Source organism: Manis pentadactyla, chromosome 4 (genome assembly GCF_030020395.1).
Source record: "Manis pentadactyla isolate mManPen7 chromosome 4, mManPen7.hap1, whole genome shotgun sequence".
Taxonomy (NCBI): Eukaryota; Metazoa; Chordata; class Mammalia; order Pholidota; family Manidae; genus Manis; species Manis pentadactyla.
Window position 1 is genome coordinate 63,188,193 of NC_080022.1, and position 27,137 is coordinate 63,215,329.

Consider the following 27,137-nt stretch of genomic DNA (forward strand, 5'->3'; position numbering starts at 1 on the left):
ATCTAGAAATGCCAAGCTAGTAGGTGGGAATCTTCCCCAAAAGGGCGGTTCCTCTTCCACCTTCAGACACACAAGATGTTTTTGGCCTGTCCTCGTTCGACCAAAATTGGTCTCAACTGGAGTTTGGGCTTAAAAAAACCCTCATTATAAAGACAAAAAAGAGTCCTGACTTTTAGCACAAGCACCTAATGTAAGAAGAGGTACTCTACAAAGCAGCATGCGAAATTTTCCTTTGCCCCAACCGAGATGAGTGGGTAAGAGGTGTGACAGGAGCTCCAAGAAGCCGGGCCACGGTGCAGGGGCAACCTCTCTATGCTTACCCCTGACGAGGAGTCTGAAGTTTTTGAGCCCAGGACGCGCGGAACTCTAAGGCCCGACATTCACAACAAATACCTGCACATCCCCCTCCTCCCACCTCCACATGAACCCCCAGCCAAAGGCTTAAACCACCTGGGAGGCAGAGTAGACTCACCGCCCCGAAGCCTACAGAGCAAGGCTGCGTGCGCACAAGACACCCCGGGAAAGGTCCGCGTTCTGCCGGGCGCCAGGAATAAAGCGGACGCCGGATAGTCTTCTTATGTCTGACGACCGACCATTTTTCTTCCCTAAGCCCAGAAGCCTCTAAAAATGAATCGTTTCCTCCACTTATGCAGAGATAGGCGCTCTTAGATCAAGAATAGTATTTTGAAAATCTGATTGAGAGCCGCCTGATTAGGCGAGGGTGGGTAGAAAGACCGCATAAACGCCCGCGCCCCCTCCCTACTTCCCAAAACAGCTCCAGCGCTCTCCAGATCTCCAAATGACCCAAGAGATTAATTCTCCTAGAGAGTAGCCAAACAGTACCCCAGATTCATTTTGCAGACCCTAACAAATAGAAAATGTAACTGAATCTCCGAACGAGATCTTTATTTTTAATTCCATTCTAAATGCTGCTCTATACAATGCCTGATAGAGTCAACGTTCTGCACGAATCCCTTTCTATTCGAAAGAGCCATCTCTAGACTGATGCTATTTCATGGAAAATGCATTATATGGATTTTTTCAAAAACGACTTTTTGCACTTAATGAAAAACACAAATGTTTCTGTTCTCCACGCACAGGTTAGCCTTGCGAGAAGTTAGTCTACCCCAAACCTTCAATTCTGCAAGAGGCCACTGATTAATCATAGCGTATCCCTCCCCCACTCCCTAAATTTAAGCGAAATCTCCCAGAGAGGAACGGCGGCTTGGGGTGGGGTGGTGGTGCCTAATATTAACGTGTGCGCCGCTGTGCAAAAAGAAACACAATGGGATAGGAAAATGCTCCAGGGACCCTCGCGTTTGTGGGAGAAAAATGCAATTAGGGAAAAACTAAATTTGTAGTCGTTGCTCGTTCACAGATTGTTATACAGTCTCACTTCATCACGGGAAGTCTACCTCTCTGTGCTCACTGCTCCTCCTGTTTGGTCTTTGGTCTTTCTTTTCCAGACAAATAAGGCAAGGAGATAAGGATGTGTGTGTGTGTGTGTGTGTGTGTGTGTGTGTGTGTGTGTGTGTGTGTGTGTGTGTGTGATCGGAGCAACAGCACATGATTTTGTTAAAGGCCTTTAGGTAACAGACTCCCAGATAGTCTTATATTTCATATGTTTCAGAAGTTTGCATTGTTTTGTTTCTTAAGAGAAAATTGAAAATAAAAATTATTGTTAAATAGTCTCTTACCGAAGTCCCCTTTGTACACGAAAATAATGAAGTAAAATGTATACCATAAAGACGCTATTTAAACAAATAGGTTCCCCCCCGTCCTAACCAAATTCCGGTACTCTGAGAACACCCTCCGCTTTCCCAACCCCCCTTCTGCAAACCCGCAGTCAAAATTTGAATCAGGAACTGGCCGCTTCTAGGGCTTAAATTTTGTCCAGGACAACATGAAAGAGCAATACTATAAGCAACATACTTTTGTCTGTCTTGTAGCCTTGATTTCAAATCTAGTCGCAAATCATAAGCTTTTGTGCTGCTCAGATGTTCCTTCTTTATCTTAATGAGAAAACTTTTCGCAAAGAGAGAACCGCTAGATAAGTCAGCCCCCAGGCTTCCAGGGCGCAGTCGAGTTCCTCCGCTACACAGGAGAGCTGCGCATTGTAAGAGAATGACTAAAACGTTCAAGTCACCCAGTCCTCCGCTTCCCTTTCTGTTTGCTGCAGAAAATGATGTAACCTGAATCTTTGTTTAGGTTTCGGTTGAGGAACGAGAATTAAAAAGCCACGGCAAATGCAGAGAGCAGATTTTTGTTTTTAAGTCAAAAGTTAACAGGCCATTCCCAATGGATGTTTTTTCCTTTAATACTAAATCTGGAGTAAGTTGGCTTGTCCTGATAAAGATCTTAGCATGTACAGAAGGCGGGTTTTCCTTAAGGAGGTGAGGCTATTCCTCCAGGAAAAAACTTTCCCTCCCACCCCCACCTCTTTCCCTCCCTTCATGTAAGGTTCCACCCTCTGGAAAACAGTTTTTTTTTTTTTCCTGGAGGGAAAGACCACAATGAAGTTGAGAAAAGAATCTTAAGAAGAGTCCATCAGAGAGTGCTTACGGCCACAGCGGCCTCTTTGGACGAAGACTTACTTAGAGGCTTCTTGCTCCGCTCGGTGGTGTCAGCTTTTATTTGTGCATTGGGGCGGGGGAGGGGGAAGATCGGCAGACGCGGACAGCCTCTGACCCTCTGGAGTTGGTATGTGATAAGCAGCCCTAGCAGTGCCATGTATTGGAAAAGCGATCAGATGTTTGTGTGTAAACTAGAAGAAAAGGACGTGCCGGAGCTGGCAGTTCCCCCTGAGAAGGTGAGCGAGCCGACGCCTGGCCAGACCAGCTGAATTGCAGTTTCCTTGAAAGGCGAGCTATTTGGGCTCTTAAACCAGGTTCAGAAATTACCTGTAACAGCCTCATCTTCAGACCTGGCAATTTTTTTTATTACGTAGTAGCGTTAGTCAGTAATCATTGCCTACCCTCCCCACAAAGTCACTTAACCTGAGGTATGGAGACTGTAATTTGGGAGACGAAGCCTCGAGCCTAGGGCGCTCTCGGGTACATGTGAGTCGTGCTTTTGTTCTATTTGCCGTGGTGATCTTGGCGGTCGGGTAAAGCGAGTCGGGAGGTCGGGGTGGCTCGCGGGTGGGACCAAACACGCGCGACTGCTCGCGCCCTGCTGCAGAAGGACGCCTGCCGGCCCTAAGACGCTCCTCCCGCCGCGGGGAGTTCCGCGCCGCTGAGGGCCCACCGCGAAGCATTCGAGGTCGGGGCACCTGGAAGGCCTCGGGACATCCCCGGGCAGTCCAGGAAGGCCAGTTTATTTAAAATATCAAAAGAGGCAAACTCTCCGTTGGTGGAGTAGATGAGAGAAACTGACAAGCTCTCATCTTACTCTAGAGGCAGAACCGTGGGTGTCTCGCGTTTTATTTCGAAAACCATCTGTAGCCTGTTCGAGCGCCTCAGCGGAACCCACACGGGGCACCGCTGACTTTGCCTTTGCTCGGACGCGGGACTTCTCTGCTTAAACTCTATAAAGTCTGCGGGGACGCGGCTTCTGGGCTGCCGCGCGGAGTCCGGGCAAAGAGACCGGAGAACTCTGGGATTTGGACGGTGCCTCTCCTGGTGCTGCCAGAGAGAGAAAAGGAAAGAGGCGAAGAGTCAGAAACGCAAAGATGTGGGCCTCTCTAGCTGGGGCTCCCCTATCCCCCAAGCTAGAGTTTTCGGAAAGGCAGGCAGAAAAAGCCCAGAGAGGTAGCGCTTTTCGTTTCAGAACAAAACTCCAGCAAAGGCTTGGAAACACTTGGGAAATGCGCTTTGTTGCTTTAAAACATTTTGAACCAGGTTGGGTGAGTTTTTTTAATGGCACAAATTAGATTCAGCTGGATATTTTCCATTATTCGACTAGCGTTTTTGCTCTGGTTAAAAATAATCCTTTAGAAGCTCAAATGTTGACTTACTAAGCAATGAGTGGCAATTTACACCTTAAAGAAACAAGTGTAAATCACTCGCAGCTCTAATTGCCGTAAGTTTACGAAAGAGCTGCTGGCTCGGTTTAATCTGAAGCATTTTCATTCAAATTGTCATCGGAACAAACACCAGGCTTCTTAAATCCCGCTGTAATTAGCTTTCAAGTATCCTATTAAACCTCTTCACCTTTCGGGCTATCCAATTCAAAAAGCCCCATTTTAAAAATATATATGTGTCTTGTTCTTTTAATTGAGGTTATTAAAGAAATCAAGTTTGTTCCCCCACCCCCCTCCTCAACCCTCTTTTCTTCTCTTCCACTCCACCTCCCACCCCACCCCGTGCACCCGCTACAGCCCGGTGATCTCCGCTCCGCAGTGATTGACATCTAGAAAGAAAATGCTTTGTGCTGGGATGATTGTTATTAACTTGTTACCCCCGGCAGGGGGGCGGGGAACCGACGTGCTCCGGTGAGGTCTCGGGATCCGGAGCCCCGAGAACGCCGCAGCGAGCAGGGCGAGCCCTGGGGGTTCCGGTGGCCGCCACGCCGCGCCCTGGGGCTGTGCCGCCGCCGCCCGGGGCGGGTTAGCAAGGCTGCGCGCCCGCCGGATAACCCGCGGCGCCGGGGCCCAGGAGCCCTAACGGCTGCACGCGCGGCCCGGCGCGCTGGGTGCCTTCATTAGCTGCGCCGCTTGCGGAGAAGCTGAGGCTCTGGGGACGTGCGTACAGACTCTGAACTTGTGTGTTTCTCCCTTCTTTTCCCCGCTTCCGCCCGCAGTGCCAGGGGCTCATGTCGGAAGAGTGCGGGCGGACTGCTGCCCTGGCGGCCGGGAGGACTCGGAAAGGCGCCGGGGAAGTGGGACTGGTGAGTGGGGAGGGACCCGCGTGCTGGCGAGATGGCAGGGAGGAGGCGGCCCGGCACGATAGGCCAGTGTGACCGCGTTCCTTCCCGAGCCCGAGCAGCCCCTCGGGCAGCGCGTGGAGGGAGGGTCTGGGGCGGGGCGGAAAGCTGAGCAGGCGCGGCGAGCTGGGCAGGTCTGTAACGCACGCCGGGCCGTGGAGGTCAGGGGCCCTCAGCCCCAGCGGGTGCGTGGCGGGACCTTGGATTCCGGGGAGAGGGCGTGAAGCGAGACCTTATGAACTTGGGGTGACCTGGGGGAGCCCCGCAGGTCGGTGGGATGAGGAAAGGTGGAGGGGTCTAGAACCGCCTGCGACGCGCCTCGCGGCTTCCTGCAGGTTAGCCCCGAGGGAGCGGGGGACGAGGATTCGTGCTCCTCCTCGGCCCCGCTGTCCCCGTCGTCCTCGCCCCGGTCCATGGCCTCGGGTTCTGTCTGCCCCCCTGGCAAGTGTGTGTGCAACAGCTGCGGCCTGGAGATCGTGGACAAGTACCTTCTCAAGGTAGGGCAGAGCCGAGAGGCTGGGGGTTACCCTGCGAGCTCTGGGAAGAGAAATGTAACCCCCTCCCTCTTCCATTTAAGGTGTCACTCAAGGTTGTAGGTTTTCTCCGCAAAATAGTCCAAGCAAGGGCGCCTTATACAGTGGCAGTGAGTGGGAGAATCCCCCTCCCGTGTTGTTGCAGAATGGCTTGTGTGTGACACGTCGTGGTTTAGAAGTGCCAATAACTCGGGAAACCTTACCCATTCTGCAGCAGGGTCCTACTGGAAACCTTACCCATTCTGCAGCAGGGTCCTACTGGTTATTTTTTACTGAGCCTCGGGTTATGGCCCCTCCATCCGCAGTAACACCCACGCGCCTGCCTGCCTCAGAGCTCCACATGAGTATATGTTGACTGGATTCCCTTCTTACTGTCTCCTTTAGTGAGAAACATTGTAAAAAAAAAAAAAAGTGCCTTAGAGGGTCTTTTCTGGACAGAATTTTTCCATGGTCTTATGTTCACTTACAGTTACCTGGGGCTTTTCCAAAGCAGCATTTATCAGGAGAATTTAAATAAAAATGTTTCAGTACCTTCCTCCTTTTATTAAGGTTTAATACTTGGAGGACGCTTAGTGCTTTTTTCTGTCATCTCCAGTGCACGGGAAAAATAATGTAAACTGATGCAAAATTAGACCAGACCAAAAAAAAAAAAAAAAAGATAAAGAATAGAAAATGCCTTGCATGAAATGCTTCAAGTGGTTTGAGAGTTGACTGTTTTAATTTTACTTCTCTCTTAAAATATTGTGGGGGAGCTTTGGAGCAGAAATTTTGGCATGCCACAGTAATCCATGTCATTGCACACAGGATCGTGGTCCCATGTGTCTTAATCCTAATACCATGGTTTTTCAGTCTAAATAGCTCTTTAAAAACCACTATTTAAAATAATCTCTCCTACACTGAATTAGTGCAGACAATTCACTTTTTATTTCCTCCCCACCAACCCCCTCTTATCCCTTGCCCAATTTTTCAAAAGGGTTAATTGTGGAGAGTATGAGTTGAAAAAGCAAGTTAGTGGGCTTCTTTAAATTTCTACCTCAAGGTCCAAAGCTGCTTTCTGTAAAGTGGGAATGATACCCTGTAGAGAAACCCAGAAAAAATACCAAAAGAAGATTTGGTGAAAACACTAATAAATGACTAATTTAACCTTAATTGGTGGTTGATTCTGAAAGCTGGCAAATTAACATGGCTTTCTCTTTAAATCTGCATTTTTAAGATCACTTTTTCAATGTCTCTAGACATGAGAAATATGGTTATATCAAAATCATCTTTTGGGTCAAAACTAGCTTCTTATTTTCAATGAGCCTTCTCAATAACTAGCATAATCTTTAAAAATGTTTCTAAATGGATCTGTAAAAGGCTTAACACAGAGAGGATATAGGAAAAAAAGGTTATTATAAAGTAACTCTTAATACACCCTCTCAGATAAGTGTCTAATATTCATCTTTTATATGTTAAATATATATACACTTGCATTATATAAAATACCTAAGTTATCTAAATGAATAATATAAAGCTTTATTATAGGACTGGAGTCCTCCCAGTGAAGTCTTCTATGTACAGTCTTATTCTACTCCTCCTTGTACATATTAGTGTATTAGCTCTAACTAAAGTTTGAGAATATATAATTATGTGAAAACTCTGAGTTCTTTTCTCTCCATTTGAGTACTTATTCTTCAGGTAAGTTTGAATTCAATTAAAGTCATTGGTAACAAGTAACTGTTAGACCTAGTAAAGTATCTGAGGGTATACCTGAAATACTGGTATAGTACAGAAAAACAACATCTCATGAAGCAAGTAAAATGTACTTAGAATAAAAAAGTATGAAAGGAGTTGTATGTATTTACTGTACCATCTAATACTTCAGTGCCCTGTCATTTGGGTGGTTTTTCTGGCCTATTTCTGTGTGTGTGCCCGTGCTTGTATATACACACACTCATATTGAAAGATTGGATCAATACCAGCCATCAGGGAAGATTTATGTCCTCCAGAATTTTCTCCCTTCACCTTACTTTTTACTTTCCTCCCCCCCTGGAAAAGAAACAGAAGATGAAGCAAGGCTTATTTATTTATTTTAAAGTAAAAGGTGACAACTCAGGCATTAGGTTTGCCTTTGACCATGACTCTGCCCTGAAGCCTGAATCTACCCTTGTGGGTTTTTTGTTTGTTTGTTTGTTTTTAAAGAGCCTGAATAAGATCAAAATGCTGAAGGCCCTAAACAGTAGAATTCTAAAGGAAGCCAGTACATCTAAGCTTAAACTGAATTGGCCCACTTTAGGAAATAATAGAAGGAAAATACATTATTGTTTCCAGTTCAATATTGACAGTTGTTATTTTTTATTCTGATTTCCTCAAATTGTTTTCTGTTATATTTTTGCTATTTTCTATGTTTTCTTGTATAGTGAGTGTACAGTTCTTTTATGCCAAGACCAAAACTTAAAATTTTTTTAATTTCACCAAAATGATATTCTCATTAATGCTTTGGTAAAAGGCACATGACTGTAATTAGAAGCCAATGAAAATGTTTTCTTCAACTTCAAAATGCCTTTTACATTTCACATTACAGACAGTTGTTTTGAACAGTAGAATTAATCTGATAGAATTGGACTGGTAGTCTATTATGAAATAATATAGCAAAAGATATTTTACAATTTTTCATTTTTCCAATTTCCTATTTTAGGCATTAGATCCATTTATAGGGTATAACTGTGCTTTGCATCATTGCTGTTCTTTTACATAAAATGCTATTATGCTGTTCTTTGACATGAAATGAAATTATGCATAATTAAGTATAAATCTAGTTCTTGTGTCCATTTTACAAGAGCAGACTTTAGGAGTCTGTATTACAGGCTGGTTCCATCCAACACATCTTCATTCTTGAAGGCTAAAGTTGTAGTGTTTATAGTATACTGGTAACAGTTTAAGGTGAGGTTAATTATGATTTACTTCCTGAATTGACAATATTTCATGTTCCTATTTAGAACACAAAGTGCTGAGATCTATCAACCACTCTTTTATGCCTTACTACTTGAAATATAAATTTCAAACAATGTGTGGGTGCCTTTTTGAACCACTTATAACCAGAAGTATTTTTTCAACAGTAGCCAAAAAATTAAGTAGGGTTACCAATACTTTACTCCTTAATTATATTATTTAATGTTAGAACGGAACCAGGGCTTTGGCTATATCAACATTTAAATCTACCTTAGCAATTTCTAAGGAAAATTGATTGCCTGGCTTCTTTAAAAGGGCACCTTACACTTTATCCCTCTCTCACTTTACCTGGTGCACAGTTTATAATTATTTGGTCAAAAAGTAAATTGAGAAGTTGCATGGCTTGACTTCTTTAGCTAACAGGTTTTATAGTGGAATTTGGTAAAAGAAAAAATAAAAACAAACCTTTATGTAGGACTTTAAAAATGACCAAAATTTTCCCTGTGTTCGTAGAAGTTTGATTTCAGAAAGGGAAAAAAAGACTGAATTCTTCAAGGGAATAAAAAGAATGTTAAACACAAAACATAGGAAATGCTATTGTGATTTTTTGGTTGAGGTCTAAAAGAATATATCTCCATTCATATTTGTATAAATGATTTGTATAAGTTTGTATAAATTCTTTTTAGATGGAAACACTCAGAGCATGTGTTAAAATATTAAGCCAGTTTTTTAAGTTCTTTAATACACAAAACCAATGAATGATATTCCTAAATGCAGTATTAAAATGGCTTCTTAATCTGCCCCTTTTTCCTTCACAGGTGAATGACCTGTGCTGGCATGTTCGGTGTCTCTCCTGCAGTGTCTGCAGAACCTCCTTAGGAAGGCATACCAGCTGTTATATTAAAGACAAAGACATTTTCTGCAAACTTGATTATTTCAGGTATACTGAATTTTTTTTAATAGACACTCCATGAGGTTATCATGCAAAGAGAATTTTGTAAGTAGGCCTTCTTGTCTAGTTTTATTTATTGAATTCCAGTTTTTCTTATACAATGGATTTCAAAGTGAGAATGCTTCATATTTTTGAGATATAACTTATATTAAAATAAATATGTTTATATGTTTTAGGAATTTCAGCATACTAAAACAAATTTTAAACAATTACTTCCAGTTTAGAGAATGAAAGTTTTAGATACTAAAATGGAAACTTCTTGCTGTTCATAGGTATAAAATGTGAAATATGACTTACTGTGACAGAACCCCTTGTTGGGGGAGTGGTAAGACAAATAAAAGTAATTATGGGAGGATAAATATTAAGATTTTGTTAAGCTTTTACCATTTTATTATAGAATGATCCCTAGTTATACACCTGTAAAATGTCAGCAGTTTGGAGACTGTGATAAACTATATTATTTAGAAGAATTGACTATTGCAGTATCAGAAATACAGATCTAATTATTCTGCCTAAAAATCCTGTTTCTTTTTGTCTATTATTTGATCATTGTTTCATGACATTATATTTGCCTAAGATATTAAATGTAACATTTTCTCTGCATGATCTCTTTATAATTGTTTAAATGTAAAGTGTCTTATAGGTTATAATTCAATTCCTAATGGATAGAAATTGAAATCATCCTTAAGTATGACTTTTAAGAATTACCATATTTTTTCTTTATTTCCATTTCCAAGTGAAAAAAAATGTTCATTGTGAAATTGGGAAATTAATACTATATAATGAAGTTTATAATAGTAATTAGTTGTTTACGCTCAATTTCAAAAACTGGTTTCAGAGAGTTTAGTAGATTCATTTGAATAAGATTGCTAGGTAATTTACATCATTTCATAGAACTCAGGTTCCTTTATTTGGTAAAGTTACAGAATTTTGTAGTTACCAGAAACATATATTTCTCATCAGGTCTACTCTCCATTTCCTTAAAAATAGTAGCAATATTCTTCCTCTTTCACTTAGGATATGATAATCTTAATATTTTTAATAGTAATTTAAAGTCCTTTGAAATATTTGGTTTCAGAGACTTATTGACAGCCTAGTTCTTCAGGATTTTTTCTACTTAAGATTTTATCATACTCTGAAATTAATTTTAGGAGTCAGATTTTCAGATTAACTTAAAAAAAACCTGGCAATATTTTTAAAGATATGTTAATGAACAAAAACAGACACATATGCTTATTTAGTTTGATGTGGCTAGGCCGGGCCTTGACTATCAGTGTGTTACAAGACATGACAAAGAATGTCCAGTTACTCAGACTGGAAGAAAAAAAGAAATATTTAAATTCAGCATTTTGTTACAGTTAACCTGCACTTAATGTGCAGTTAGTGTCTCTGATAGTTGTAGATAATATATCCCGCAGGTTAGAGATGCAATAGCTTTTTCACCAAAGGAAACATTTCTGAGTTTTCCTCACCCCCAGAGTGAACAATTTCTGTTCTACCCATTCTTTGACAATATCAATTTGAAATGTTTAAGTATTAATTTTAAAAAAGTTTCAAGCATTTTTCTAATTATTTCAACTTGATTTTTAAGAAGTGATCATTTATCTCTTCAGTAATGTATTTTTGCACTTTGAGATTTCAATCTGGAATGTGTGTGTGATATATGTGTTTGTATCTTGATTCTCTAGGTAATTTATAAATTTTGTTACAAGAGAATGTTGAACTCATATTTCATTTATTTTAAAATAAAAAGTGCAGTCTTCCTTTAATGTAACAAGTTTCTGTTTTATAAACAGATTTGAATTATGACCTTATCTCAAGTCTTGGTTGCTTATCATATTGACTTTTAGAAAAATAATTGATTCCTGTTTTATTTTTAAAAGATTTAAATACTTAGGTTAATCCACTGAGTGATAAATGTGTTAATTTATTCTTGGATTAATGAATATCTCAGCAAGCATTAAAATCTTTGCCTCCCACCTTCCTATTTGTATAGAAGGTATGGAACTCGCTGCTCTCGTTGTGGAAGGCACATCCACTCAACTGACTGGGTCCGGAGGGCCAAGGGGAACGTCTATCACTTGGCATGCTTTGCCTGCTTTTCTTGCAAAAGGCAACTTTCCACGGGAGAGGAGTTTGCTTTAGTGGAAGAGAAAGTCCTCTGCAGAGTGCATTATGACTGCATGCTGGATAATTTAAAAAGAGAAGTAGAAAATGGTAAATATATACTAAAGTAACTTTGAATCTTTTGGGACAGTAAAAACAGGGATAAAATGATTTTTCCTAAGGTCATCTTAATGTATTTTTTTGGTGCAGTTTAATTGTGGTAAAATTCACGAAGGACTTGACTGTTAGCGATGGTCTCCATCTGTTTATTTACAGAGAAACCCATGGCCTGTGTATTAGTCTTGTGCCATATTCTCAGCAGCCTTGAGTTTAGAGTTCTGTTTTGATTCTGTAACCAGTTGTTTCCCTCTATTTGCCTCCCTCAGGATGAACCGTAGGTATGCATTTCTAACTTTTTGCACTCTAAATAAACAAGCCTATAAATGGAATATTATTTCCATAGTATATTTCTAGTATGTTTTAAAACTTAAAAGGTCTGGCAATATAGAAGGATGTATACGGTTTCACACCAAGCCAAGAGTTGCAAGAAACCTATAATTGCATAGACTGGTAGACTCATTGAGTTATCAACATGTGTGGTGTGTTTTTTGAATGCAGGTAATGGGATTACTGTTGAAGGCGCCCTTCTCACAGAGCAAGATGTTAATCATCCAAAACCAGCAAAAAGAGCTCGGACCAGCTTTACAGCAGATCAGCTCCAGGTAGACATGACAATCAATTTATGATTTTTGATGCCCCTCCCCACCAAAACCAACCACGCAACTAAAACACTCCGAAAAACCCAAAACAACAAAAACTTCCATGCTGTCCAAAAACATCTTCATGTTATCAAAAATGTTAGCTTGTGCTTTTTGTGAAAACTAACTTGGTGAATATATGAAAACATATGTGTTGCCCTAAAATGTTTATTGATATTCCAGAGAGTCATGATCTGATATGAACTAGTCATTCAAATTTTGTTTCCCTGGGATCTATTGGTATTAACATCAAAGTGGAAACAAAAGGTCGATCTGTTCTGACTTCCTGATCAAATGAATTTAACCAAGGCATTTACATTACAAAATCTTTTGAGATTCTTAACAGAAAAAGACATACAATATGTGGATCTATGAGAAACTAATGTGTTCATCTTTTTGACAGAATGAAAAGAGCCTTTTAATGGTTAAGATTATGTATTTTCTGAATAGGAGAGAATTGAATAAGCTTTATTGTAAATAGGAATCTACTTACTGACTCAAATCAAGTTGACACTTTCTTGTTTTTAAAAAGGATACAAGGAGGTAATTCTATAATTTGATGCTGAAGGTTGATTATATCCCCTGAAAAGGGAGGGATTATTTTCAGTCTGAAAGCTTTAAATATAATTGTTATAAGTTTGATTTATGCAAATTATCAAGAAAACAATTACTTTTGCTTTATCTTTAAGTCTACACATATAATGACTCTTCTGGCATTTTTTTCAGATAAGAAATCACATTTTCTAAAAGATTAATGTGGCTGAGGTATTTGTTTTATGCTAAGGTAAAGTAATATTTGTGGAGCACCTACCAGCCTACCACATATTGCTGGGTGCTTTACACATTGTATCCATCTTAGCTCAGACTTTAAAGGATATTTATGCAATGTTAACAAGTGAGTGAAAGTAATTTATTGAAAAATCAAATAGAGTATTCTAAGACTTGCCAGAATTTAAGATAAATATCATAAATGTGTTTCAGGAGAAAATTTTTAATTTGAAACTGATTAAGAAAGAAACCTTGATGTGACATAGATATTCCAAGGGAATTTAATGGAGCTAGAAAACAGTCTAGCAACAAAATCTAGATTCATTCTAAAAAATTTCCAGTCTATGTCAGACATATTGTCTGCATTATCTCCTTTAACAGCAATTCCTTGATGTAGGTAACCTCATCCGAAAGGTACAGAAACTCCCCTCAAGGCAGACCACCAAGGCAATGGGAGAGAAGAGATTTGGGTTCCACTTCCCAAATATCATGGCTTCTGGGAGACCATGAGTGGGGCTGTGCCTTAACAAAACTCCACTAAATGGCAGCAGTAGTTAAAACAAGAGTGGGATTCTGAATCTTATAGGTAGCCTTATAGTTTTAGATTACAAACACATAAGCTATTTGAGCCATGCATTATTATATGAAAATATATGAAATGATAAGCAAATCTGAGTCATGAGTTTTAAAAAATGTTTATCAGAGTCATAGGTTTTAAAAATTGTAAGTAGAAGCAATATGCTTTCAAAGCATGTTCTCATCTATTCAGTATTTATTAGGATCTACCTTAGGCCAGGGGTGGCTGAAACAAATGAAATACAATCTTTGACCTCAGTGTCTTATAATTTAGGAATCTGAGATTCCTGTAGATTTTTTAAAAACTTGAATCATCATATTTTGCCAGAACCTCTAATAAATCAGGCAATGTACTCTCATTATCAAATTGTCCTACCTTTCAGAAAGGTGAATATATTCAGGTAGTGCCTGAATTCAACAAAATAAAATGATCAGTTAGTTGAGACTATTATGAAGTACCTGCTTTGGACAGAGGAGAGTTAAAATGTAAGGAAGAAAGAAGATCATTTTCCAAAATTCTTCTTTAGAAACTTATGGGAAGAAAAAATAGCCAAGACTTACAAAATAGAACAATACTTTGTGTTGGCAAAAATACTGCAAATGTTGTCTCACTTGTAGAAATGATATTTAAGAATTTCCTGCCAATATTATGGTTTGCTTATTATACTTGGAAGCACTTAACGATTATTAATATCAAACATGCAAAGGTTAGCACAAATTTAGTCCATTTTCAGGTTGATCTGGTCAGCTGCTGTGCAGACTCCTGTTATTCCTGGTAGACTTCCTGGCCTTAAAATGATGAATGCCTGCAAAGGTGTATTCTTTGACCACATTAAAAGAGTTCAGAGAAGGAGAGGGGTGGCTTCAGCATCATTAGAGACAGGAGAGATAATAAAATTAAGTAGAAATTAAAAGGTTTTTTCCTGAAACTAAACATAAATCAAGCACATCTTTTCCTTTAGCATATTCCATGTCTAAGCCATCAGGATTCATTCAAGTTTTGCTTTATTCCTTGATGACAAATTACTTTATTAAATGTAATTCAGTTCCATTATTAAACTTGTGAATTTGAAATTCATTTGTGAAAAGCATGCTATTTTTGTCTTATAAATTATCATAATGGCCTTATAGGCAAATCCTTAAATATCTACTCCACTTGTCTCCTTGATAAATTAAAAAACAAAGACATAATTAATTTACTCATTCTTTTTTCTCTTTGGGATGTTATGTGCTCAACTACATATTAACACAACTCTGCACGTGAAGATATTAAAGTAACACACTTGGAGTAGGAAAGGAAGAATTAAGTGAACAAACTTTTAGGCTGATTCTGCCCGTTTTTTAAAGTAAAAATATATGTGCTGTTTACAATGAGCACGTGGACATAGTTGGACAGAAAGCCAGGAATTCCTTATTCCAGAATAGTCACTAATCTTGGAGAACTTTAAAAAATTACATGATTTATAAACCTCTAAGATTTTCCAGAGCGACACTGATCTTTTACTCCACACTAGCTTCAGATTTTCCTCACATTGTCAAGGTTCATTCACTGTGTCACAAACTCTTCAGTGCATACCAAGTGATAGGAAGGGAGATTAACTCCTGGGGATGTGAAGAGTAAGAGCTTTCCTTTGCCCTCAAGAAGCTCACTTTCTGCTGTGGAGAGCTAGACTTGCTAACGGATTACTTAGCTACCCTGTGACAAGTGCAGTGGCCGCGGGTATTATTACGTGAGGAGCGTCGTGGAGAAGGCGGTTCATTTTGCCTGTTGGAAATGCTGTGGAGGCCAGTGCTGCTTGGGTCTTTGAATAGGTTGGTCACACCCGTTCCATGCTGGGACATGCACAGTCATGTTGGATGCCAGACTCCCCTCTCTCATTCTTCATAATACTTTCTTCACATATTCTAATACTGCCTTCGATTGATTGACCTTTAAGTAATAAAACTCAAATACCCCACTTAATTCCCATGATTCCCTTTTCTGAAAGAAACCAAAGCCCTTGGTTTGTGCTTTTATTAAATGGGTACTCCTTGACCCACTCCACACCTCCCCCTTCACCTTGTATTGGTGGTGGTTATTGGCATGTCTGTATCTTTCTCTCCGGAAGTTGAGACCAGAAGAGTTTTTTCATGTTTCACTATCTCATTGCACTTAACACAATGCTTCCAATCCAAAAGTTCACATTAGGACCACCTGTGAACATTTTCCATACAACTGATGTCTAGATCTTGGACAATTCTTACTTACTGGGCTGATGGGCATCTATTACAATCACAAATATTTCTTTGTATAAAGCGAGTGCTCAAAACAATTAATGATAGAGTCATTACAATTAAGTGGAATCTATCTGTTGCTCTGTGTACTACTTGCAGACTGATTAAAAATTGTGGTAGGGGCCTTGAACATATTTAGCTCAGTAGAAGTTCGGCATAAATGTGATGCTATTTTTGTACTTTTAAAAATATTCTAATGTTAGCAATTTTTAACAAAAGAATAGTAAATAGACATTTATGCTTTTGTGGGTTGTGAAAATGGAAGAAAAGAAAAGGTGAGCTTATTTTAATAGCTTCGTTGAGAGATAAATTTTTATGTTGAAATGAATACTTTTAAAGATATCAGCAGAGCAACTTATGTGTAAATTTATAAAATATGCACTTTTGATTTACACATACTTCCCCCTCTTGACTCTCAAGTAATAAAATGCTTGTATCCTATTTTGTTGTGCATGTCTTATCTATCCTGTCATCAAAATGCAGACTGAGTTTCTTATTTTTAGCTATTTACTACCTACATTTTTTAAAAAACAGGTTATGCAAGCCCAGTTTGCTCAGGACAACAACCCAGATGCACAGACCCTCCAGAAATTGGCAGAAAGGACAGGCTTGAGCAGACGTGTGATACAGGTGATTATTACAAAGGTTAATCAAGAAATACTGAAAGTTCTATTCTTGGTCTTTATGAGTGTGCTTTTGTAAAGAAATTTCAAAGCATTAGCTTTCCATTTTAGGTCTCTTCACACTTTAACTCAATTTTACTAAACCTGATAATTTGCCTTCTTAGGCTAGCTTCCTTTTGTTAAAAGACTACATGAGTTACTTTATTCAGTGTTCACAGCAACCCTAAGATCCTCAGGCTAGAAAAGTCAACTGTGGTGCCAAGCTAGATCTGGTTCTGAAGCAAGTATTTTTTTCTCCTTTTCTGTGATTGTGTATGTCCGTTGAGTGGGGGTAAGGAATGTTGACGGCCTTTGGTAAAGATTCAGGTAAAGGGGGCAGTGTGAACGAAACTAGGGAAACATGAGTTAAAGCCAGTGTATTGGAGTGTAAGATTTTTATTTGTGAATTGTGGGAGATGAAACTGTTGGAGCTGAACCTGGAAAGGCCTGTGCATGTAGAGTTTTCTCCTGAGCAGGAAAAACCATGATATATGATTTCAGGAAGAAAGGGCTGGTGATAGTACCTGGGAAGAATTAGAATTAGGTACAGTTATATAGACAGATTAGTTAGGATACCTGGCAAACTAGTGATTTTTTTAATAAAGCCTTCATGGGGATAGTGATCTAGAAACAAGAAAAGGACCTGGACATTGTAGTAGGGAAGCAGAGAGGTCAAAACTGACTCTTATATTTTAAATCAAAATATCCGTGGGAACGGTGCTATTGACAGGAGAATTAGAGTCAAAAGAGAGCTGGTTTGGTAGTTGGGAGGGAGATTAATTGGTCTTTACCTCTGCTAGTCATGCAATGATGGTGGTAGTTGGGCATGTAAATGGGTATTTTAAAGGATGAAGAGAACTCAAGAAGAAGATCCATTGCCATAAAATTGGGTAAGGTCCTTTAGAATGAGATGATGTCTGGGACTTTATGACAGCCAGTCAGGCAATGAGTCTTGTGTAGATGTATCACAAAGTCTGAAGGAGTGAGGTGGGTTCAGGATGGAGGTGGTCAACTGTGTCAAGATCTTAGAGATCAGGAAGATGGAAAATAATTTTAAGTATCATTCAAGGTTAAACTTTTTTTGTTTAAGGAATTATTGCAAGTAACCATAACCAGCAAGATGAAATTCCACTGGGGGTGAGGAGGTAAAGCCTGATATTGTACATGTAATGTTCATTTCTTAAATTGGATGGTTGATAAATAGGTGTTTATTCTTCAGTTTATTCTTAAGCCTGAAGTATTTCATAATTAACAAATGATCATACAAAGAAGCCAATGGGAAAGGCCTGATGGTACTATAATTTCTCTAAAGACCCAGATTCCCAGTGGATTTGGTTGGCTGCAGTGTAATGAGGTGCTCAGAGGAGGCACGTTTACTGACTTTAGTACTTCTTCCAATGTCCAGGGTATTGCATTTATTTCAGAGTGACAGATTTCTAAAAGGGACTAACAAGGAACCAATCTGAAAAGACTGCTTTCCTTAGAGAAAGGCTAACAAGTTTGGGAAAGGTCTAGAAATCATGTGCTAATATTAGTGGTGACAGGGATATTTATCTGGAGTAAGATGAGCAGACAGTAAAGGAAGGAATAGTATAAACACAGTATCTTTAAATATACATGAAAGGCTGTCCTGCAGACAGCAGAATCAGCTCTCTGCAAGGGAATGTAAGAAAAGGCATATTTCACTCATGATAAAGAACTTTCTCAGTATGAAAGGCCATAAAAATACCATGGCTACCACTGGAGGTAGTGAGTTTCTTGTTCCTGGAAGAGGAACTTCCTTTATTAAGGTAGTTCAGACTCAATGGGCTGATGGTTCCTTTTAATCTAAGACTATATTCAACGACAATGACTGTGACAGCTCAATCAAATTCCTATTATGTTTTAGATTAGTTTGAAGCTGGAACCAAAGGAAAATGGAGGGTTTTCTGAGGGTTTTTCTTATTATTTGAAGAAGTAAGGATCCCAGACAGACGTCTGCCATATAATTTCCAGGTGTTTAGGTCACCAGTAGTATGAGCAAGTTAATTTGATTACAAGCACAGAAACAGAGAATATACTGTTGAATGGTGGCTTTTTAATATGTAAGGATTGAACTTAAATATTTTTGATAAGATGACAAATGAGTACTAGCCAGCAAATATATTATTTGTATACATACATTTGTGTATATGATTTATGTGTATAGTCCTTCACAGTATTTTTGAAAAAATAATTAGTGTGATCTCAAATAGTAATCATAACCTTTGTCCAGTCTACTTCATTTCCTTGGGTATACTTTAGAAGAGTTAGAGAGTTTTGATTACCAGACCTTGATTCTACAGAATATGCAAAGTAGGTTACCCAAAGACTGGTGAAACAATGGTCTGATACACAGAGACAGTCTCACCTTTACTAGCTAAAGTCTGCTTAGTGAGACATTAGTAACAGAATAGATCATCATTGTACTGAAATCACAGAATAAAGATGGATGATTTCACTTTTAACATTCTGCATCCAGATACACTATTCATATAACCCTTTCAAATAGGTGAATTATGAGTGGTGTATCTTACAGAAATAGGACAGAACATTTCTTCTAGGGTACTGGGAAAACCTTTCCATATTAGGATCTACATCAATTTTATTGCACATATTGAACAAGGCATAATTTATTTAATGTATTTCCAATTTTTCATTATCAGTGCTGCAGTGAACAACAACATTGCATATATGCCTTGCAAGTTATTCAACAGTTTCTGTACAATAAATACTTAGAAGTGGGATTGTTGAGTCAAAAGATAAAATGGTTTTAGGGCCTTTAACTGATAGTACAAAAATTCCCTCGAGAAAGTTCATGCTAATTTATTCTGCCAGATCAGGAGCTACAGATGTAAGTTCCTATTTCCCCAGCCCATGTGAATCCTGGATACTGTCATTCTTGTAGATCCTTTGCAATATGGTACTCAGAAGATCTCATTGTTTTTGTTTATATTTCTTTATTATCGAGGAACTTTAACATGTTTGGAGTTTATTTTGTAATTTTAAAAACTGTATGTTTTTAGTCCACTCTTCTATTGGGCTGTTTCTTTTTCTCTCCACCTCAGTGATTTTTATTAATTCTATTTGTCATGTTAAGCTTTCATTGTTCATTAATTTCCTTTTCATTTTTTTTCCACATAGAGGTTTTATATTTTTATGTATCATATTTCTCAAAAACTATTTTTTCTCATAGATTTGGCCTTTTTTATGTTTCTCTGTCTAGAGTGTATGTCAATATTGGCTTTTTTTTCCTTAAACATTATGGTTTCAATTATTTACACCTAACCTTTAATTTATCTGGAATTGACTTTTGGTTACATGAGGTAGGGATTTTTCTTTTTTTCTCACAAATGATTGGCCAGTTCCTCTAAATTAATATTATGCCATGCTTTCCCAATAATTTAAAATCCTATCTTGTGCCCAAAATTCTATTTGGCCTCTGGGCTTCCTCCAAGATTCATTTTATTCATTAATCTTTTTTTTCCCAGAATGTCTACATGGCCTGCTTTCAGATTATGTAGTTTACAATTTAGAGATCAAAATGTGCTTCCTTTATTTCTGCAATAGAGTGGACAACAGGCTGGTTAGCCCTCTACACTTTGTGAACTGTTTCACCAGTGGATCTGTTTGTATTTTTTTCTACTTAAATATTTTAGAGTATGTTGCTTGGAAGAAATTTTAATTCTCGTTAGAGATTTTCAAAGCAGAGGAATTTTAAGTCAGGAGAATCAAAAGGTCTTACATTTGAATTCTGAAGCTAGGAAACCCTCATTTCAGTAGTTATTTTCTGCTATCTAGAGTCCTCAACTATATTTTGTTGTATGTGACACTTTGTGTTCCCAAACTTCTCAGTGTTTGATTACATATTGGTGATCTTCCCAATGAGCAATTTGAATCAGCATTAAGGTAGTTATTCTGCTGTTTATGTCAGGCCTTCTTTATATTTATTTACAAAGTCTGGGATTTTTCCTTTTTTTCTTAACATCTGAGTAGGTTCCATCCAACATATAATTTATTAAAGACATAAAATTCTTTGAAGAAAGTCCAGGAACCATAGTGCCATGTGTATTAGATTATATGTAGTCCTCTGGGGTGTATGTCTCTGGGTACTGTCTGGAGAAAAGGCAGGTGGCAGCAGTTCCCTCTTACAAGTTGGGCAATGTATGAGTATATCTCCTTGGCTGGGTGGGTGGCAGTAGTGGTACCAGTTGTGAAGGAGCCGGTGGAGAGAACTGTGGAGTAATTGGGTGTGGTCTCTGTACAGGTATCTGAATCTAACATGTCAGAAGATCGGGGGAAAGGCTGTGACTTCACATTCCTGTACCTTGATATAGGCCTAAATCTTGTTTCTGAAACATTCCTTGTGTGCTCCCTTTCGGCCACCTGCTCAGGGTTGCATATCCCATTAATTATGAATTTTATTCTTTTAGTTTTAACCCGAGTTTATACTTTGCCAGCCCTCTATTTTTGAGTCCCAAGGGCAGGGTGTGGTTTTGGAATCAGGCCAACTTTTCACCGAAATCTTTTTGCAGCTTCATCCTTTTCTACATTCTTCAGACCCAATTCACTTGGGCCATTAAATAACTACCTACCAGCCCTCTGCAGAGATTTATGCGTCTGACCTTCACCTGGCCTTCTCCCCAATCCCAAGTTGTTCTTATCCTAATTTCCTTTAAGTTTTCATCCCTCCACTTCTCTTCTCATGACAAAATTGTTTGGAGTGATAGCAGATAAATCATAGTATTTTAATAGAGTAATTGTATATAGTGAAATTTTTCTTGCTGCAGGAAGTTCAAACACGGGCAGGTTAGTTGCTGGAAGTGATCTGGGCAGTCTGGCCTTACTTACCCTGACCTGGGTGTAAAGCTCTGCTTGCTCTGAATGTGCTTCCTTTATTTCTGCGATAGAGTGGACAACAGGCTGGTTAGCCCTCTACACTTTGCGAACTGTTTCACCAGTGGATCTGTTTGTATTTTTTTCTACTTAAACATTACTCAGATTTTCTATTATAAACCTGACCTTAACATGCTTCTTAGGGAATAGCCTATGTATTTGAGAGAGGAATTGAACTCAGCAGGTTCAAATGTATCTGGACTAACTGAATCAAGAGGTTTGTAAAAAGCTTGAACTTCTCAGTAGGAATTTTAGTCATTTGAAAAAGGTTTTGAAATAAATCCAGCAGGTGTCTAAGAATACATTTAGTAGGGCTTTTTTTTTTTCCAAGTTCTGATTACTAGGACTTTTTCTGTTTTTCTTTTTGTTCCACATGCCAGTCATAAAAGCCGAGGGGAGCTTTTCCAGAACTCCAGAACTTCCCCCCTCCACAGCTTTTGATTTTGGAAGATAAATCACCAAATAGCTACTTTTTGACCAAAGAAAATGACCATTGATATTCATTCAAATGTCTCTCTTTTGTCTACAGAGTTTTTAAAAAGCTTATTTAGATTTATACTGTGCTTATATGGTAGAGCAGTTGAGGTTGCATTCTTTCCTAAACTGAGTTGGGTAGCTGATATGTGACTTTGCTCCTGTGCTTTTCTCCTCGCTCAGGTGTGGTTTCAGAATTGTAGAGCACGCCACAAGAAACACGTCAGCCCTAACCACTCCTCCTCGGCCCCAGTCACAGCAGTCCCACCCTCCAGGCTGTCTCCACCCATGCTGGAAGAAATGGCTTATTCTGCCTATGTGCCCCAGGATGGGACGATGTTAACTGCGCTGCATAGTTACATGGATGGTAGGTATCCCAACATTTAACAGCTGTCTGCCAAGCAATCAATAACCAGTAACTTCTAATATTAGATCATTGAAAGTATTCACATTTTGAAGTATTACCTCAGTACCATCTGAAAAAGGCTGCGGGGAGCAGACTGCACAAGAGCAAAATTATCCAAACATTCTCATTATATAATAGCCTGATGAGTTAATAAGGTTAACATAGCCCTATAAATACTATCCAGATTAGGTAACAGAGCATAATTATTGCCCCTGAAGTCTCTTGTATCCCCTCCCAGTCATTATCCTCATTCTCCAAAGGAACATTGCCTTGATTTCTAAAATCATGTTTTAGTTGTGCCTGTTTTGAGTTTTATATAAATTGAACCACACCAAATATATTTTTGTGTCTCACTTCTTTTAAATACATTATTTGTGAGATTCATCTGTTTTGTGTCAAGAATCAGTGATTTGTTTGTCTTCATTGTTATTCAGATTTCTGCAGTAGGAATATACCACAATTTATCCACTTTATGCTTGGTAGACATTTGTTATTTCTGGTTTGGGCATTTATGACTAGGCTGCTATGGATTTTTTGTATGTGCCTCTTGGTGCACATTAATTCACACTTCTCTTTGTTATATAACTTGGAATTGAACATAGAATCATAGGCTACATATGTTAAACTTAAGTTGATTCTGCAAAATAGTTTCCCCTAGTGGTTGAACAGGTTGACACCTGGACCAGCAGAATGTTAAGAGTTATGGGGTTCCACATCCTTGCCAACATTTGCTATGATACATGGTGTGGACTTCTTAATTTTGGCTAATCTCATGACTGTGTAGGGCTATCTCATAATTTTAATTTGCTTTTCCCTCACGAATTATGAGATTGAGCATTTTTTCATTGGGCACTTGTATGTCTTCTTTTGTGAAGGACCTATTCAGATCTTCTGCCTGGTTGGTCTATTTGCTTGTTTGTTTTGTTTTTTCTTTAATTTGTTTTAGTTCTTCTTACACATAATTAAGTTTGCTGAAGATTATATATGTTGCAAATATCTCCTCTTATTTAGTGGCCTGCCTTTTTCTACTTTCTTAAGGGTAGGTTTTGCTGAGCATAGGTTCCTAATTTTAATCTGGTTTATTTCATCACTTTTTTTCCTTCATGGGCAACGGTTGTTTTTTTGTGTGACCCTTTCAAGATACTGTTCCTATTCCAAGATAGTGAAGATATTTGTCCTATGTTATCTTCTAGAAACTTTATTTTGTCTTTGACATTTACATTTAAATCCATCTGAAACTGAATTTTGTATATGATGTGAGACAGGGAACAAAGCTTTTATGCTATATTAATGAAAATACCAATTTTCCAGATGTTTTGTAGTACCACATTTGTCATAAATCAAGAGTCTGCATAATGTATGTGTCAATTTTTGTACCCTCTATTCTGTTTTGTTGGTATATTTTTATGTTAATTCCTAATTATTTTAATTATGCTAGGCTTATAATTCTTGATATCTAATAATACAAGTCTTCCTACTTTGTTGTTATTCACATTTGTTTTGCCTGTTCTTGACCCATTGCATTTCCATAAATTTTACCAACTTGTAAATTTCCACCAAAAACTAAAAGAAACAATTGAGATTTTGGTATAATCATAGTAATTTATGGGAAACTGCTGTCTTAATATTGTCTTCCATACTGTTAACTTATTCTGTCTTTCTGTTTATTTAGGTCATCTTCAAATACTTTTCCTTCTAGAGTTTTCTGTTTAGTTATCTCGCATATCTTTTGTTAAGTTTATTCATAAGCATTGTTTTGATGTAGTTGTAAATGGTATTTTCTCTGTATGTGGAAATCTAGATTGACAGCTATTTTCTTTCAGCACTTTGAAGGTAATGATAACACTGTCTTCTGGCTTCCATTGTTTCTGTTATTTAGAATATGGAATGGTTAATTAACCTGATGCCACTTACTGTTAAAGTCAGCTGTTGGACTTATTCTTGCTCCTTTGAAAGTGGATGTCTTTTTTCCCTAGTTTTTTGTGTTTGCTTTTCAGTGTTACTATAATGTGCCTAGATATGTTTCTCGAATATGTAGTTTGATGTATTTCATTATGGAAAAGTCTCAGCGTTTGTCTCTTCAAACGTTGTTTCTGCCTTTATGAAAAAATTCCATATTTTCCAGCCTTTTGATCTTCCATGCTTCCATCTAGAAATTTTCTTCTCAACTGTTTTCCAGTTTACTAACTCTCTAATATGCTATAAAATTCATCCATTGAGTTTTTAATTTCAGTTATTGTACCTTCAGTTTTAGAATTTCCATTTCATTTTTTTTCTATTTCTATGCTAGAATCATCTTTTATGTCTCTTTATTCCTTAATCATTGTCACATTAATTATACTAAAGTTCATGTCTGATAACTTCAATATCAAATCTTTTGTGGGTCTGTTCCTTTGTTTTTTCCTCTTTGTTTTCCACCAAGTCGTGTCTTCTTATTTGCCTTATTATTTTTTTATTGTGCTTAAGATATTGGGTAAGAAACACTAGAAATTTGGGACTCTGGATGATATCTTTTGTCAGAGAATTTAGTTTTGCCTTGGGCAGGGAGTTAGGCCAGGGGAAAAACACAATCTAATCAGGCATCAGTTCTGGTGTATTCTGGGTCACTAGTCCTTGGATTTAGCCTTTTGGGATCCCCAACAAAGCTCATGTTTTGATTTGTTTCTGTTGTTTTTAACTAGAGTTTCTCTTCAGTGATCTCTGATCTTTCATATTTGTTCCCCACCATCCTGCCAGTCGAACTCCTGAAAACTCTGCTAAATTCTCCATCTATCAGCTATTCCTTTTCTTTTAAAATTGTCTGTAAACTTGTAGGGGAATGGTAGCTTCATTTTATTTCCCTCTTCTTCTTGGACTTGACTTTGCAAGTTTGCATATTCAGATGCCTATAAGCAGAATATTTAAAACTTTTGTTTAGCTTTTGTCATTGCTCTCACTGGGACATTTGGTTTGAAGCAACATAGCCCTTGCTGAGAGTGGAAATTCCATTTCAAGTTTTAGTTTAATAAAAAATCAGAGCCTGTACCATTGTTGCCATTTACTTACAGTAGCAATTAAACTTTTGTATGTTCACATGAATGATTGTAGTATTGCCTGAATTGAGTGTGTTTTGATGTATGTTTAGGGAAAAGGCAGTTAAGCATTCATAAAATAGAATTTGGGGGGTGGGGATCATTCTATATAAAAGCTAGGAACATCTCTGCAAAGCTCATGTGTCTTTCTAGCTGCAGGGTAAAGTGCAATGAATGGGTAATGGATGGAGGACGTTAGTGAGGCAAAAGCTTGTGGACCCAAATAAAGATTTAGGGGTAAACTGTTCTGCATTCTCATTTAATACTGTACTCACTATGCTGAATAAGTTAATGCTCTTGTTGAGGTCAGTGGAGTGAGTGTAGCTTGGTGCACACAGGTGTAGTGAGTAATGAAAGCACATTGCTTTGGATTGTTTCTGTTTGTTTTTAAATCAGTTTTATTCAACCTACAAAACTGATCCACAAATTTTTTTTCTATTTTGTAGCTCATTCACCAACAACCCTTGGACTCCAGCCCTTGTTACCCCATTCAATGACACAACTGCCAATAAGTCATACCTAATTCCTTTTTTCAGGGATAGAAATGATTAAGGATATAAACTTGTCACTTACTATGTATAAAATACCATTGAAAAGATATTAACGTTAATTTTTATTTAACACCTAAAGCATTTCCAACATCACTTTGCTGCCCAGGTATGTATCTATCGTTGGCCTGCAAGACACTTTTATTAATTCTTCATTGTTTTGTAAAACTTATGTTTACAAGAAGAAAACAAATCAAAATTTTTTTTGTATTGTCTGGAAATAGTTCACACTAGTGTATATCTGTTAATTTATTTGTCATCAAAAGAGCACTTTGCCTAAAAGAAAGGACTGACAAGTGTGCAAAATGTTTACAATCCTTTGTGAAATCGTAGTTTATCATTAGTTTGTATCTGTAAGTTATTGTTATAAATATTACCTGTATTTTTTTGTTATATACAACTTTATACTTTGAAGCTTGTATCTGTGAATTTGCAACTGAAATTTATTTTGTCAATGTTTTCTGAATGAACTGAATAAAGCTTCTGTTGTAGCATGCCATGCAAACACATTGTTGTGTTTGTGGTTGATGAGTTATGGCTGTAAATAACACTATCATTTAATAAGCCCACCCTTCTAAGTTTATTAAACATTTTCCATTCTTGTGAAAATTTCAGTCAGTTTTTCCTTCTTTTGTGTTTTCTCAGCAGTACGTTCACTTTAATCTCTTTCAAATACAGCAACTCTTAATTTTAAAAACTAATTTTTTTTGTGTTGTGAGTACCTTTTACTAGGGAACATTTTTGTGGATGATTGCACTTAACAAAAGTATATGTGAAGACATGTAATTTGGAAAATTATCTCTTTTTGGACTACCTAGTAAGATTAATGTGAGAAAAGGCAAAGCAGTTTTCAGAATGACCTTTTTGGGGTATTCCAAGTCAGAAATGAAATATGGGCCGTAAGAATATGTTTCTTCAGGGGCCAGAAAGAACTAGAAGTATTTGGAGTTTCTGAGAAATGTATCTAGACCAGAGCCTCTTTACTCTTTCTTCCTAGTGAACACTCTTTAGGATTTGTGATTCTGAGAATTGAAATCTAAACCTCAGGACTTTATTGTATGTAGCGGGGGATGCTTGTCTTCAATTACAAAAGTAAGTAGTGCCACCCTTACTAACTTTTTTATTTATTAAAAAACTTAATAAGTACTTCTTGTCTTTCATATACAAGTCAGGAAAAAAGAAAAAGGCAAGGAAAAAATTTCAAGAATCTTAAATTTACATCTTTGTTTAACCTAGCAGATCCACATCTGGTTGAGGACTGGAAGTAATAGTGGAGTATTTGTAATTCTATTCTAGTAATC

General features: G+C 38.0%; 1 protein-coding gene across 3 annotated transcripts; it reads left to right on the plus strand.

Moving 5' to 3' along the window:
* The first annotated feature begins 2,582 nt into the window (after window positions 1-2,582).
* Window positions 2,583-26,399, plus strand: LHX8 (LIM homeobox 8). Of its 3 annotated transcripts, none has more exons than XM_036890323.2 (9): window positions 2,583-2,809; window positions 4,741-4,827; window positions 5,199-5,360; window positions 9,146-9,267; window positions 11,279-11,496; window positions 12,004-12,107; window positions 16,296-16,391; window positions 21,995-22,178; window positions 25,735-26,399. In XM_036890323.2, exons 1-9 carry the CDS (start codon window positions 2,729-2,731, stop codon window positions 25,809-25,811), a joined length of 1,131 nt encoding a protein of 376 aa, XP_036746218.1. In that variant the 5' UTR covers window positions 2,583-2,728; the 3' UTR covers window positions 25,812-26,399. The 3 variants fall into 3 exon arrangements, with proteins under 3 accessions (XP_036746218.1, XP_036746217.1, XP_036746219.1); XM_036890322.2 differs by having other exon boundaries at window positions 2,589-2,809; window positions 11,276-11,496; XM_036890324.2 differs by having other exon boundaries at window positions 2,756-3,059; window positions 11,276-11,496.
* Window positions 26,400-27,137: the final 738 nt, after the last annotated feature.

Bases quoted from the DNA above. Each gene is read 5' to 3' on its own strand.
- LHX8 (XM_036890322.2), top strand. From the start codon at position 2,729: ATGTATTGGAAAAGCGATCAGATGTTTGTGTGTAAACTAGAAGAAAAG. The intron at 5,361-9,145 runs GTAGGGCAGAGC...TTTCCTTCACAG, and splicing joins TGGACAAGTACCTTCTCAAG to GTGAATGACCTGTGCTGGCA. The intron at 11,497-12,003 runs GTAAATATATAC...TTTTGAATGCAG, and splicing joins AAAAAGAGAAGTAGAAAATG to GTAATGGGATTACTGTTGAA.